General features: G+C 43.1%; 1 protein-coding gene across 5 annotated transcripts in view; it reads right to left on the bottom strand.

Annotated features, from left to right (window-relative positions):
* Positions 1-14,293, bottom strand: part of SFMBT2 (Scm like with four mbt domains 2) — a 217,213-nt gene that overhangs the window by 98,346 nt on the left and 104,574 nt on the right. For 4 of the 5 annotated variants that reach the window (XM_072825889.1, XM_072825886.1, XM_072825887.1 and 1 more), the window contains exons 6-7: positions 12,539-12,785; positions 3,722-3,819 (exon numbers count right to left, since the gene is read on the bottom strand). In XM_072825889.1, the coding sequence (XP_072681990.1) occupies positions 3,722-3,819; positions 12,539-12,785 (345 nt within the window). The remainder of the gene's footprint in view (positions 1-3,721; positions 3,820-12,538; positions 12,786-14,293) is intronic. The other variant, XM_072825890.1, reaches the window with a different exon arrangement.

Raw genomic sequence — 14,293 nt, 5'->3', positions numbered from 1 at the left:
GCTCCTTCTTTCTCTCTCTCTTTCTCTCTCTCTCTCTCTCAAATAAATAAATAAATAAATAAAATCTTAATAAACAAACTGGAGGTAAATGGGAGCAGGTGAGGGAAGGGGTCCCCTCCCCACCCTGAAAGACCAACCGTCCTCCCCAGTCTCCTCTGGAGAGGGTGAAACAGATGGCCCCTGAGCTGTAGGTGTGGGTCCCTGGTCCCTCAGTGCCAAAACCCCCAGCCCTCTTCTACCCAGCTCACCCAACACCACCAACAGCTGGATTTTGAGCCCCAAGCTGGAAGTTGAAAACTACCCCCCTGGAAAATCAGCTAAGGAGAAAAAGCCACCGTATAAAGAAGCAGCTCTCCAAGGTCACCTACACGGACCAGCTCCACCCTCGTCTTTCTAACCCCCGCTTACTCGAGAGCCACGGTCAAGGATTTTCTGACATCGTCGGAAAGCCTCTGACAAGGACAACCAGAACCAAAGGCAACATGGAGAAAACAGATCATTCAGGGGAGGAAAAAAAAAAAGCTTTTAAAAATCAGTAATTCCAACAAGAGAAACTCATGCATCTGTGCGGTAAGAAGACGAGGCTGTAAACAGCATCCAGCAAAAACATACCAGACAAGTGGTCATAAAAACATGACAGCACAAATAGTTCAGGAAACTTCTCACAGTGGTGCAAACAGACAAGGAAATGGAAAATAGAACTGAAAGAGAGAGAGAGAAGTAGAAAGCCAGGCCAGGAGTTCCGCATCCACATATTCACAAACCAAGAGAGCCAAAGAGAGGTATGAGACATCGTTTGAAAAAAGAAATGTAAAAAATAAATAAAAAACAAATAAAATAAAGTAAAAAATTTAAAAAAAAGAAGAAGAAAGAAACGTCCCCAGATTAAAGGCACAAGCTGCAGGTGCCGGAGGTGGCCAGCATCATGGAAGGAAACGGATGCCCACCACGGCATTCCACTGCGAAACTGCGCAACGGTGGGGTAAAACACAAGATTGCAGGGAAGGAATAGAGAAGGGAGTGATACCTCCAAATTCTTGAGAAAAGCCTAGAATTCTCTACCCAAACTCTCACTGAAGCATGAAGACAGAATAAAGACATTCTCCCGGACTCAACGCGAGAGACGCTGTGGGCCGCCACCACCAAGATGGCTTGTCGTGTCGTAGCAGCTTCATGACCTGAGGGGAGAAGGCCAAACAAGGCAGACGGAGACCGTGAACAGCGTCGGGCTCATTGGGATCAAATACAAAACAGGTTCCCAGTCCCTGCTCTCAGCCCAGCTGCCCGGAGCCGAGGAGAACATTCCATTCACGTCACAGAAAGTAGCGCTCGGGCCTGTTCCGGGAACAGGAGTTAAGCTATAAAAGCAGAAAATATAAACCAACTGGTTCCTGTCCGTATGTCTCAGGGATGGCCGGTCCCTGGAGTTCACGGGAGCTCTGGCAGACGGCAGCTCAACTACGATAAACTCTAATTCTCTAAAGACCAGCTCATGACTCTGCTGACTCGACTCTTGTAAACCGAGAAAAAGCAAAGCCAGCCTATTACCCAAACATCATTCAGCTATTTTCCCCTCCAAAGAGCAGGAAAAGGCCTCTTTCTTTTTTTTTTTTTAAGGTTTTATTTTTTTTTAAAGTAACCTCTACACCCAACGTGGGACTCGAACTCACAACCCCAAGATCAAGAGCCGCATGCTCCACCAACTGAGCCAGCCAGGCACCCCAGGAAAAGCCTTGTTTCTTCTGAAAAAAGTAGGCTTATACCTGCTTCTTACTTTGTCAAGAGCAAATAATAAGCCATTTAGGAAAACATACACCAGCAGTAACACTACAAAGAGAAGCAAGAAAATGACCGCCGCAAAGGCAAAGGCACCAGGTGCCTTGGCAGAGCCAGGAGAGCATGTCTGGGAAGGACATGCAGAAGGCTTCTTTCTGGTGGTGACTTCCCGAGTCTAGACCTCACCTGTTACTCAGAGCGCCCCACAGATATGGAATGTATTTCAAAAGAAAATCCATTTTTTCAAACCTGAGGGACATGATCCAGTTTATGCTTTTAAATTATTACTAAGGGGTCGTCTAGGTGGCTCAGCAGTTGAGCATCTGCCTTCAACTCAGAGAATGATCCCGGGGTCCCAGAAGCGAGTCCCACATCGGGTCCCCACGAAGAGCCTGCTTCTCCCTCTGCCTGAGTCTCTGCCTCTCCCTGTGTGTGTCTCACAAATAAATAAGTAAAATGTTTTAAAAAATAAAATTTTATTTATGTTTGTTTATGTTTAAATAAAATATGACTAAGGCCACCATGAAGACAGTGGACATTGACCATAGAGGTCAAAAAGGCGGACGCAAAGAGGCCGTAGAGCCAGATATGTAATGGAAAAGTAAAAGTTGTTTTGTTTTTAGTTATTACTTTTACCTTTTCCAGGGTAGGATGTTACCAGGAGAGCAAGAAAGGAAGGAAAGAAGGAAGCAAGGGAAGGAGGGAGGGAGAAGTGAGGAATGAAGTCACTGATGAGTTAGCAAAAACAAAACAAAACCCTCAAAACATTGTTTCATTGCCAGTGATCACTACCCCTACTAGCCTAGTCTATTGATGCTGCTCCTCTTATACAGTAGGATCCAAACACTGTAGAAGTCATCACTCAAACTTCAGAACATAATTTTATCACTAGTTTTAAAAGTCATCTTGTTTTTTTAAAGACTTTATTTGATCATGAGAGACATGAAGCGGGGGGGCAGAGACACAGGCAGAGGGAGAAGCAGGTTCCTCGAGGGGAGCCTGGACCCCGGGATCATGCCCTGAGCCCAAGGCAGACGCTCAACCACAGAGCCAGCCAGGGGTCCCTAAAAGCCATCTCTTTAGGTCCAATTTTATAAACAAGGAAAAGTGCAGCTAAAGAAGGTTCACAATTTGTCGTAATGGCTTTAAATTCTGAGTAAGGACTTCGGCGTACCAGCGCCCACACCCAGGCCCTAAGCTCTTGCTGCCCGGGTATTCTCCACAGGGGATGTGTACGGCACAGCGGAAACGTGCCCCCTCGGGATGGGAAGACCACTTTCTGCCAGGTGACAGCAACCACATTTAGAACTGCCCCAGGACTCGAGGTCCAGGCAGGAAGAGGACATTTCAGGACTTCCTCTGGGCCGCACACATCATCCCCGCCCACAGCTTCATATTCATCTACATGGAAGTGTTAGGCCTAATTTTCAAGTGTCAGGAACATAGTGATCCATTTCAGTTGTGTGTTTCTTTTCCCTTCTGTTGGCACCCCCAACCCTCACGGCCTATGGCCCATCAGATACTCACTCAAACTTCTTGGTCCATCCAGAGAACCGACTGACCCGTCAAGAGGAGCATCATTTTCTATTATTTTTACCAAACAAATACCAAAAACAGACTTGCTAACTTTTTGCTGTTGTTGTTGTTCCCTTTGTAAGGGGTGAAGGTGTTATTATTCTATAATAATACATTATATCAAAAAAATAATAATAATAATACATTATGGAGAAAAACAAGAAAGCCACAGAATTTCAATCAGCGTCTTGTAACACGAGTACTTGGGAAGATGACAAAACAAAGCACAGGCTCACAGGTAACATTTTAAACATTTCAAATGATAACTGGCTGAGCAGGTGGGAAAGGATTCGCTATGAGAAACTTTTCACTCAAGAACGGCTGCTGTTGAGAAGAGTAATAAACAAGTCGCTAGGAACCGACATCTTACCTTAAATACTTCCATCGGAAGAGGAAACTGTGCGGCATCAGTGAGGGATTTTTCCAGAGCACATTTCCACTCAGAGGCCATCTTCAAAGGATAGATTTCTGTATCAACAGCAAACCACATAAGCATTTAAGACTCAAATGTTCTGCGGGTGGTTGTCTCTTGAATTTTATCTTCCAAGTTTTCAGAGTCACTCCGCGCACTCAGCAACCATGAGAATTCACACCCTGCCCCATAAAAGGCCACCTGCTGATGGGTTTTCCGATGATTAAGAGCAACCTGAGACTCAGTTATCAGAAATGAAGAATAAACTTCACAGGGCCCCTTCAGGGAACATTTGCATGCATTCTGTGGGCATTCCGTATGTAATTTATTGGCACAAATCACATTAGCACCATCTCCAGTCATCCGCTGCCCCAAATTCCATGCATCACCTGGGAAGTAATATCCACTGATGAAGAACTTATTATCGGATAAATTTCTAAACTTGAAATGACTCTTGTCTGGCATTTTCAGTTATTACAGCATATTTTTCACTAAATCTCTAAGCTCTCATATGCTAAAAATAGCCCACGTAAGCCAGAAAATTATTAAAAGGTAAATTAAAATTTACCAACCAAGTTTAATATTTACACTTGAAATGTTGCTAACACACCACATGTTGCCCATATTTTCCCCCAGGCAGTAGTGGGGGTGTAGAGATGGGGGGGGTGGGCAGAGGGATTTACGAAGGGAGGTTACTCTGGCTGAATGCAAAATAGAGAGAAAAAATTTGTTGAGCACTGTTTTCACCGATTGCTGAGACTGCAGGGGGATTTTATGATCTGATCTCAACGGATTTAAGACCTTATCAAAATAGGATTTGCAGAAGCACTCAGTTGAAGGAGATATGTTTATACCTTCCCTATATCAACCCAGGCTACTTCAGACAGACCATCAGGACATGAATATGAATTTAAGCACAGTTAAAAGGCAACGTTAAACCTTTGGGGCCATATTTTTAATTTCTTGCATGTCTGCTTTTCAGCGCACAGCCATATATTTCGATGCCCACAGCTTTTGAACTCACCTTGAGCCTAAAGCTGTGTTTCGAGCAGTTTATTGAGCCTTTTCAGGCTCCCGTAATTATCGTAGGACAGAGATGCCACCAGAAGGAGTCAGGTGTTCAAGGCACAGCCCACTGTCACTCACAGTCAGTTACGCAAAGTCACGTAAAGGGTCATTAATGACAAAACAGGCTCTACTGTAGATTCTGTCTATAATCCTTTTTTAGCATTTTATTCATACTCTTCTACCTCGGGAGAATTTTCTTTCTCTCCCAATTTGGCATCTCTATATCAGAACAAGAATAGAATGGGATTCCTCTTAGGAGCTTCTGACATACAACACAGTGAGGCCTCCGTTATCTCCTGTGCAGAAAACAGATGAATGGTACCTGCATCACCCACAGTTGGGCAAGGGGAGCAGAGGGAGAAACTGCTTGTCACAGGGTCCCACAAAGGAGCAAGAGGGGCCAGTTCACAGCCTTCTAAATTGTCCTGTGAGGACGAGAAGATGGTTCAGCCCAGGGCCACTGCACCAACATCTCAGTGGAGAGGAAGCAGCTCAGACGGCTCCAGAGCCCTAAGCATGCCCATGACACAGGTCAGGAGGGGCTTAGCATGGAAACAACACACAAGAGCCTAGAGTTCCCCAGTAGGTGAGAATAAATCCACTTCCCCAGGGATCTGGAAGCTGGCCAACAGAGTTCAGCCTTGGCATGGTGGTAAAAGGAGAAGCAAGGCATGAGAAAGGATAATGATTGCCAACGATGAGACAGGAAGAGTGGGAAAAGGCAGTAGAGGGTCCGCTGTGTTGGTGTCTGGAGTCCCACAGTCTGGGGGTGGCAGAAGGTAAGAGGAGGGTAAGAGAAGAGCGGCTCAAGAAAACGATGCCAGACAGAGCCAAAGCCCACCTGACCAGAGTTCAAGCTGGACACTTAGAACTGAGTCTGGTGACCCGGTGACCTCCCTATAGGGACGCAAGCAGCCCTTCCTGACAACCGTGTCCACACACCTGGCAGAGCACGATGGGACCCACTGTGTTGCCCCAGAAAGCCGAGCTCCTGGTCCTCTTGATATTCTTTCTCCTACCAAAACCAAAAGCCTGGTGCTATGGGCTGAATGTTGCTATCTCCCCAAAATCTTACATTGAAATCCTAACCCCTGAAGTGATGCTCAGGAGACAGGGCCGTTGGGTGGTCATAAGGCGGGGAGGAGCCCTCATGAATGGGATTAGTACCCTTACCAAGGAAACCCCAGAGAGCCCCCTTACCCCTCCCAGCACGTGAAGACACTGCAAGAAGACAGTTGTCTATGACCCAGGAAGCAGGCCAGGCCCTCAGCAGACACCTGCAGTTGCCTGGATCTCGGATTTCCAGCCTTCACAACTGTGTGAGAAATGAATGCTGCTATTTCTAAGCCACTCGCTCTACGCTATATATTCCCTGCAGCAGCCTGAATCGACTGAGAAACTGAGGTTCCACAGGATTTGAGTCTCTGTCCTACACTCTTAAGACCCTTTGTCTTCTTTCTGAGGCTACAAAGCCCTATTATGGAATGTAACCCCATGGCAAGGCACACTTCTCTTAAAAGGTGAAAATCAACTGCAGTTTTTGCAGTATGCTCAACCACCTGCAAAAGCTAAACACCTAATGGTTTCAATAAGCAGAGAACAATATTCTATGTGTGTGTTTCATTAGACAGCGAGGCGCTTGGTTACACCAGCAAGTTTATGGACAATAAGTAGCACCATTAAGAGAACATAAACTATTTTCTTAAAATGATTGTGTTGCAGGTGATTTAATAGAGTGTATCATGTCGATTTCTGTTTGTGGGGAAGTAATAAGCAATTAAAATCTGGCCTGATCCATCTTTAACTAGAAGCCTACATGAAAATCAGGCAATTCCCCTCTGGGCAAGCATTTGGTGGACTCTTGCAAGGCAAGAGCTGCAGAAACCAAGAGCGGAGTGTGAGACCATCAGCTCAAGCCTCAGACTCAATGAAGGCCTGGAGGGGTGATCACCTTCCTTGCGACCCTGCAACCACCACTCCTTCCTTCTTTTACCAGCAAGCAAAGACTGGTCTTCAGTTGTTAAGAGATGCTGGGAAGGCTATAAACTGAATGTTTGTGTCTTTCCACAAGTCTTATGTTGAATCTCTCACCCTCAATGGGATACTGTCTGGAGATGTGGTCTTTGGGAGGTATCAAGGTTAGAGGAGATCATGAGGGTGGGGTCTCCAGGATGAGATTAGTGCCCTTATGAAAGAGACCCCAGAGCTCTCTCTCTCTCTCTCTCCCTGTGTGCACATAAAAAGGCCACTCACAAATCAGGAAGCGGGCTCTCCCCAGAACTCAACCCTGCCAAGGTCCTAATCTGGGATGCCCATCCTCCAGAACTGTGAGAAAATCATCTGTGTTGTCCGAAACCACTCCACCTTCTGCAATAGCATTTCATCATGGTCACCTGAGTTAACGGTTATAGAAAGTGTCTTTGGACTGTTCTCAACTAAGAAACAGCTCAGAAACCTCCTGACTCTACAAACTGTCTAAAATAGAAAGAAAAAGAAAAAGAAACAGCTCAGAAACCTCCTGACTCTACAAACTGTCTAAAATAGAAAGAAAAAGAAAAAGAAATGGTTGACATAAAGATTGCGAAGGCAAAAAAAAAAAAAAAAAAAAAAAAAAAAAAAAAAAAAACAACAACAACAGGAAAACATCGATAGATACACGTGAGAAAGACCTCACAAAGTTATGTGTTTTCAGTCTCTGCAAAAACATGGAGGACTCTACCTTGATTTCTGAGTATCCAGAAACATGAAAGCAGGTGGGGTCTCTAAAAACCTCTTGACGTCGGGGCACCTGGGGAGCTCAGTGGTTGAGCGTCTGCCTTTGGCTCAGGGCGTGATCCTGGGGTCCTAGGATCAAGTCCCGCACTGGGCTCCCCACATGGAGCCTGCTTCACCCTCTGTGTCTCTGCCTCTTTCTGTGTGTTTCTCATGAATAAACAAAATCTTAATAAAATAAAATAAAATAAAATAAAATAAAATAAAATAAAATAAAATAAGAAATAACAACCTCCTGACCTCAATGACCTACTTAAATTTCTTAGAAAAGCAAATATGACCATAAAACTCTGACTACAGATTGAATACTCAAAAAACGCCCATCATTTTGGGTAAGGCTCAGCAGCACAGCAAATTCACAATCACTCCCCATTTTCCAGAGGAGGAAAGCAAAGGGACTGCCCAGGGCTCTGCAGCAAGGAACAGGAGTGCAAGGAGAAGCTAACTTGGACCTATGTTGGTTCCTACTCTGCTAGCTTCCTCAAGCTTGAGGGTAAACATCCCTTCTAGGGGAACAAAAATTACCATGAAGTCCACAGACCATATTCTTGTGCATTGAGTAGATCCCAGAGCTATGCTGGGTGCTAAATAACAGAGCATCTCCACTTGATCTGACCCGTCTTCAAAAACTCCCCCCATATATCAGGGTTAAAGAGGACAGCACAGCCCTGGCCATTTTGGGGGTGTCTTCACACCAGGCCCTCCCTTCCAGATTGGCTTCCAAAGCCCCATCAATTATTGGGCTCCTGGAAGGATGTGGCTGATTTTCCCCCACTTTAGACACACCCAACTTTCTATTCAGTCAATTCATTAGACAAATATTCGCTGAGCAACTACTATGTGCCAGGCACTGCTCCAGGCACTTGGAGAGAGAGGGGAAGCAGACACCGATGTTCAGTTCAAGTGGCTACAAAAATCCTCTTGGTTCTAAACAAAGCAAGGTGGGGGGGGGCGTTGGCCATGCCACATCTGGAAAAACAGACCCCAACAACGGGACATGCTTAGCAACCCAATGGAACACAAAGGAGGCCCACATGCCAGAAAATCACTACATGGGGGCAGTTTATCCTCCACTCAATACTGAAGGAAAGGGACAACTCCAGCTTTATAGCTTATAAAGTTGATTTAATTCATGGAGGGAAAAAATGACCCTTCGTCTTCCCCCCACATACACACACACTTTTTTTAAGCCTCCCAACGTTAGTGTAACGGAGGAGAAGGAGATTTGGCCTGGGAGTTTGGGCACCAGAGTTCCAGCTGCAGCTCTGCTCCAGTTGTGTGACCTTGAACCACCAAGTCTTTTAACCTCTCTAGGCTTCAGACTCATTACTGTAAAACGAAGGGGTTTGGAATGATGCCTGAAATAATGTCAGTTAAAACTCTGCCCCGATGACTTCATTCTACTTGTACAGGGCGAAACTAACTGGAAACAGAACCCCTTCTGCAATGTTCTTGCACCACATTTTTTTCCTCAAGCAAAAACAAAAACAAAATAAAAAACCGAAAAACAAAAACAAAAAAAATGGTCACCAAAGGTGACCAAAAATGCTCACACTAATGGTCACCAAAGGAGAGATGAGGGGGACAGGGAAAGAGGTAATGGGGATGAAGGAGGCCACTTGCTGTGATGAGTCCCAGGTGATGTACGGAAGTGCTGACTTGCTGTATTGTGCACTTCTTGATGAAGCCTGAAACACTCAGGACTTGATCACCTCACATTTCACCACTTCCTGTTCCCTCACCCATTCTTCACTGAAGCTGGATTCCACCAACACCTACATGCACCCTGGACAGCCCTGGGTGGGAAGCCCCAACCTATTTTCTCCGATATGTACCAGAAATGGAAAGGCACAGTGACTGTAAGCCTCTCTGGAGGATGGCATAAAAGCAGCCCCCTCTCCTAGGGTTTTTGAAAACTAACTGCACTTCCTATTTCTCATTTCTACCTTTATCAGGGTACTGAACAGTTGAAAAATATCATGCCCTTTACAGAGTAGGAAGATTCAGTAGAACTGAAAAAGAACTATGGTTCATTTTAGCAATGGTGGCAGTCAGTGGAGCCGCACAGCCAAGCGGGCATGGGGGTGGGGGTCACACGGCTTTCTCTCATGGTGCACCCTAAACATCTATCCTCTCACTGCTGCCCCCACACCTCCAAATCTCCCTCTCACACTTAACACTTCACATTTAGTTCAGGGTTTTTGGGAGTAAGAATAAGAGCTCATCTTTTTATGCAAGTCTGAAGTTTCATTCCCACCTATATTTCAGCAAAGGAAAAGAGGAATGAGTATTACCATGTAACTTCTAGGTTACGCTGGGTCTTGAAATTAATTTACACAAACCCAAAGTAACTATTATTATTATTATTTTATTATTGTAAATAATAGGCAAATTATGGAAGCAGCCTGTGTGTCCACTGACTAACTAATGGAATATATACATATATGATGGAATGTTACTCAGCCATCATAAGGAATGAAAGCTTGCCATTTGCAATGACTTGAATGGAGCTAGAGAGTATTATGCTAAGTGTAATAAAATCAGTCAGAAAAAGACAGTATTGTATGACTTCACTCATAGGTGGAATTTAAGAAACAAAACAAATGAGCAAAGGGAAAAAGAGAGAGTGGCAAAACGAAACAGTCTTAACTCTAGAGAACCCACTGCTGGCTATAAGAGGGGTGGTGAGAGGATGGGGAAACAGGTATGGGGAGGGGAGAGTGCACCTGTCATAATGAACCCTGGGATATGTACAAAAGTGGCGACTCACTGTATTGTCCACTTACATAACACTGTATGTTCACTAACCAGAATTTAAATAAAAACTTTAAAAAATAATAAAAACATGGGTAATAATCATCACCCTGCATGTTGCTCTGCTAAATGAGCCAAGAGAATCCAGTTTTCATCTTGTAACTGCTGCATCCGAAGAACTAAAGGCCACAGCTGGAGTGTCCTTTTGCCTTTTATTTTCCTCTGCCCTTACAAAGCTTCTCTTGTCAACAATTTAAATGTTGGGAAAATAACCTCTTAACGATGAATGCCTTCTCCACATTCTTTAAGGAAACCGATGAATTCTTCCATGAAATGGACAACTCGTGTCCAGAAAATTACTAAGACAAGTAAATGCAATTTATTCTTATCTTATAAAGATATTAAATGATCTAAAAAAGAGATAAAGAGCTCTTCTATGCAAATATTTCCCAAGTTTCTATGGTGACACTTTCCATTCTTGCTTTTGAGTATGAGTCCTATGACTTCGCAGCAAAGGAACATTGCACAGAACCTAAGAAGCCACTAATAATCCTTCGCTTTGCTATAAATGTTCACACTGGCAAATACAGGGATCTCCTAAAATTTATAAAGCAATTAAGATACTAAGCTAAGATTTATACACCCAACTTCCCACACAAAGTAAATTTCTCCTGCTAGGTTATGAATCCCAAGGCAAATGTGAGCTTAGATCTTTTCTCAACACTGACAGGCCCTTTGTTTGTCATCATAGTCCAAAATTACTCAGGGTATAAATGGATTTCCTGGCTGCTTCTCAAAACGTTGACAACAATAATACTAATAAAATACCATGTTACGTGTCTATATGCCTGTCAAACTCAACACAAATGCAAATACATGACATACAGAACCAAGAATTTTTTTTCAATTAAAGCCCCTGAGTGACAGAAAAGGAAAAAAATGTAACTCCTCAGTTTCATGTACTTGAGACTAGCACTGGCAACTAATAGGAAAGAAAAAAATCTCTGGCAATTTTAACAAATGATTTGGCTCTTTGCTTCCAATATACCTGGTGTAGTTGATCAGAATGAGAAACAGCAACTTCTGGAAGAAATTAATATTTCTACCTTGGCATCTTTAATTTTGTAAGGATCCAACTTTTTTTTGTTGTTGTTCTGAGGATACCCATCAAAAGGTTTGTAAGGCCAGTAGGTGCAGCAGGGGGAATGGGAAGAAACGAACATGGGGCCTAGGAATTTGAACTACAGCACATCCCCCTCTCCAAGCTCGATGACCTTGGACAAGTAGCTTAACCTTAGTCTCCAATTTTCTCTGCTGGAAAAGGAAATATTCACACCAAACAAGGAACACTTTTTTGTAATCGAAACAAAGGCATAGCAGATAGAAAATCACCTGGCACATAGTAAACATTCAAGAATGGTTAGTTTGTGAACGGTGAGATTTTTGCCCAGTGAGGTATGTCAGGAAGCATAATGCACTGTCTTATCCAGTTAACTCTGTGGAAAGTCATTTGACGGTGCCCTTGAAGGTAATTAAAATCCATGACGTGCCAGGAAAAACGTATGATGATTTTCTCTTTGCTAGTTCCAGATCAGGACAGATTATATAATGATATGCATTTGGTTGGATATTCAGATGCATGGATAGATGGATGGGTGGATGGATGAATAGCTGGTTGGATGGATAGATGGATGGATGGATGGAAAAATAGGTGGGAGGCTAGACGGATGGAGGAGATGCATAGGTGGATGGATGGGTGGTTGGACAGATGGAGGGAGGGATATAGATGAATGGGGATGGATAGATAAATGAATGGATGAATGAGTGGATGGACCATAGAGGATATATGGATAGACATATTTTGGAACCTACTTCCAAGACTGTCAAAATTCCTAAAAAAGGGGGGGGGGAGGGGAGAATATGACCAAGCCCCCAGTTCATTGTGTCTTTCATTTGTGAATCAGTGATTCCAGAGGAGAGAGATCAGCATCACCACAGCTTCCACGGTTTTCTCCTTTTAGGACACTATTAACTGAGGTCTTGAGTTCTAGTTTCCATAGAGTATTCTGAGGTTAAAATGCTTCATATTCACGTACACATACCACTCTCCAGAGACACATCCTGGAAAATACCACATCTTTTTCCAAAATACTTCGCAGCATCAAAAGCTTTGGCCCTTACCTGAAGGTGGATCCATTCTGTATTTATTCTCTTGACACCAACCAACTGGTCGAAGTCTGTAATCCAAGTAAAACAACCACTGGTCATAGGATTCAGTGTCCTCCAATCCCACATAGCGAAGGCGTAATCTTCCTCCAACATTTTCAATCACACTAACTATCCAGTACTGAAAAGGGCTCTGAGAATCCTGAAGTTCTATTAAGGAATCAACTGTAATGAGGTCTATAGGGCCTTTCCCTCGCAGAGGCTGTTTAAACAGAAGCAAAACTCCTTATTTTAAACTTTATTTTAAGGTTCTCATGGAAACAGATGACAGTTGAAGATAATATTTTTTTCACACCATCATCCAAGCTACTGGCAAACAGTCTGGTGTCTCCCTCCACCCCCATCCTCGTCCCGCTCCTTCCACACACACGTTCATTCCCCCCAGCCCTCTGTCCACCAACAAGAATCATAAGTAAACAGAACATAACAGTTTGTGCTCGGTTCTCAACAAACAAATCACCCTTCCCAGATAAAACTGCATTTGTTAGAAATAAGCATGCTTTTAAGAAGAGTCACACCAAATTGGCCTCCAGCTAGAAAATATGTGGTAGCTAAATGTCTATTTGCCCATAGACGGTGGGGTATAGACTTACCCCGGGACTCAACAGACATTCATTCATCTTACAATGGCTACCACGCTAATGATTAAGATGCTCTCATACTTTATGTGAGCAAAGTATGAATATGCATACATGACATGTCCAATACACATTAACGATCAGATACATCAGACAATTATGTAAAGTTATTTCTACACTTAACTTGATTATTGTTTCAGAGAATATATACATATATATACACACACATATATATAATTACTGCCCCATATAAGCAACCTTCTCAGCATATGTTAGCACTTGAAAAGGGTATTTGTTCAGTCAGCCTTGTAGGCAAATATGTTTTAAAAAAAAAGAATGAACAGAGTAATACAAGGGGTGAAGAATCATCATTTTGATCTGTTAACCAAACAAATTAGGAGCCATTAAGATACACAAATACACCAGGTAAAAATCTTCACAGAACAAAACCGGATAATGGTATATTAGACAGCAGTGCTCCAAAAGTCAATGTCATTTATAAGAGGAGGGAAATGCACAGTTAATGTTAAGAGAATAATGATAATATCAAAATCCACATCGTATCCTTGTTATTTAGTATGATTCCCCCTTTTGATGGGGGGCATTCCTCAAGCAGATTTGGTAACTCGATAATCATTTATGACAGTACCATGTTCCTTCTGTTGTACAATATACAGTAAATATTAAAATGCTTTATCATAAAATTATTGTCAAACGAACATTAAGATTGCATATTAAATGATGTTCTCTTCAATACCTTAAAAATACTTCAACCACACTGAAATACGATTGACCAGGTCCCCTCTTGTTTTCACAAGGGAGGCTAATTCAATTATTACGTTAACGCACGTGTGTTATCGTCAGGTTACACATCCAGAATGGAATTGTTAACGAGACCATTTATCATCATGCTCCAAGACTACAGTAGAGCACACCCAGGCTTTGTGGTCACCTCTACAAAACAGCTACCCTTCGGGATTTTATTTACAGTCACTAATCTAGGACAGAGGCTTACACGCACAGGATAGTGGGAAAGATACCCTAATATAGTGATTATTTACAAACATGTTCACACAGAACCAATTTTTCCACATTATTGATTGTACCACAGGTGAAGATGCTTCAGTGCCAT

This window comes from Canis lupus, chromosome 5, assembly GCF_048164855.1.
Source record: "Canis lupus baileyi chromosome 5, mCanLup2.hap1, whole genome shotgun sequence".
Taxonomy (NCBI): Eukaryota; Metazoa; Chordata; class Mammalia; order Carnivora; family Canidae; genus Canis; species Canis lupus.
This window is presented reverse-complemented; position numbering and strand designations above follow the sequence as displayed.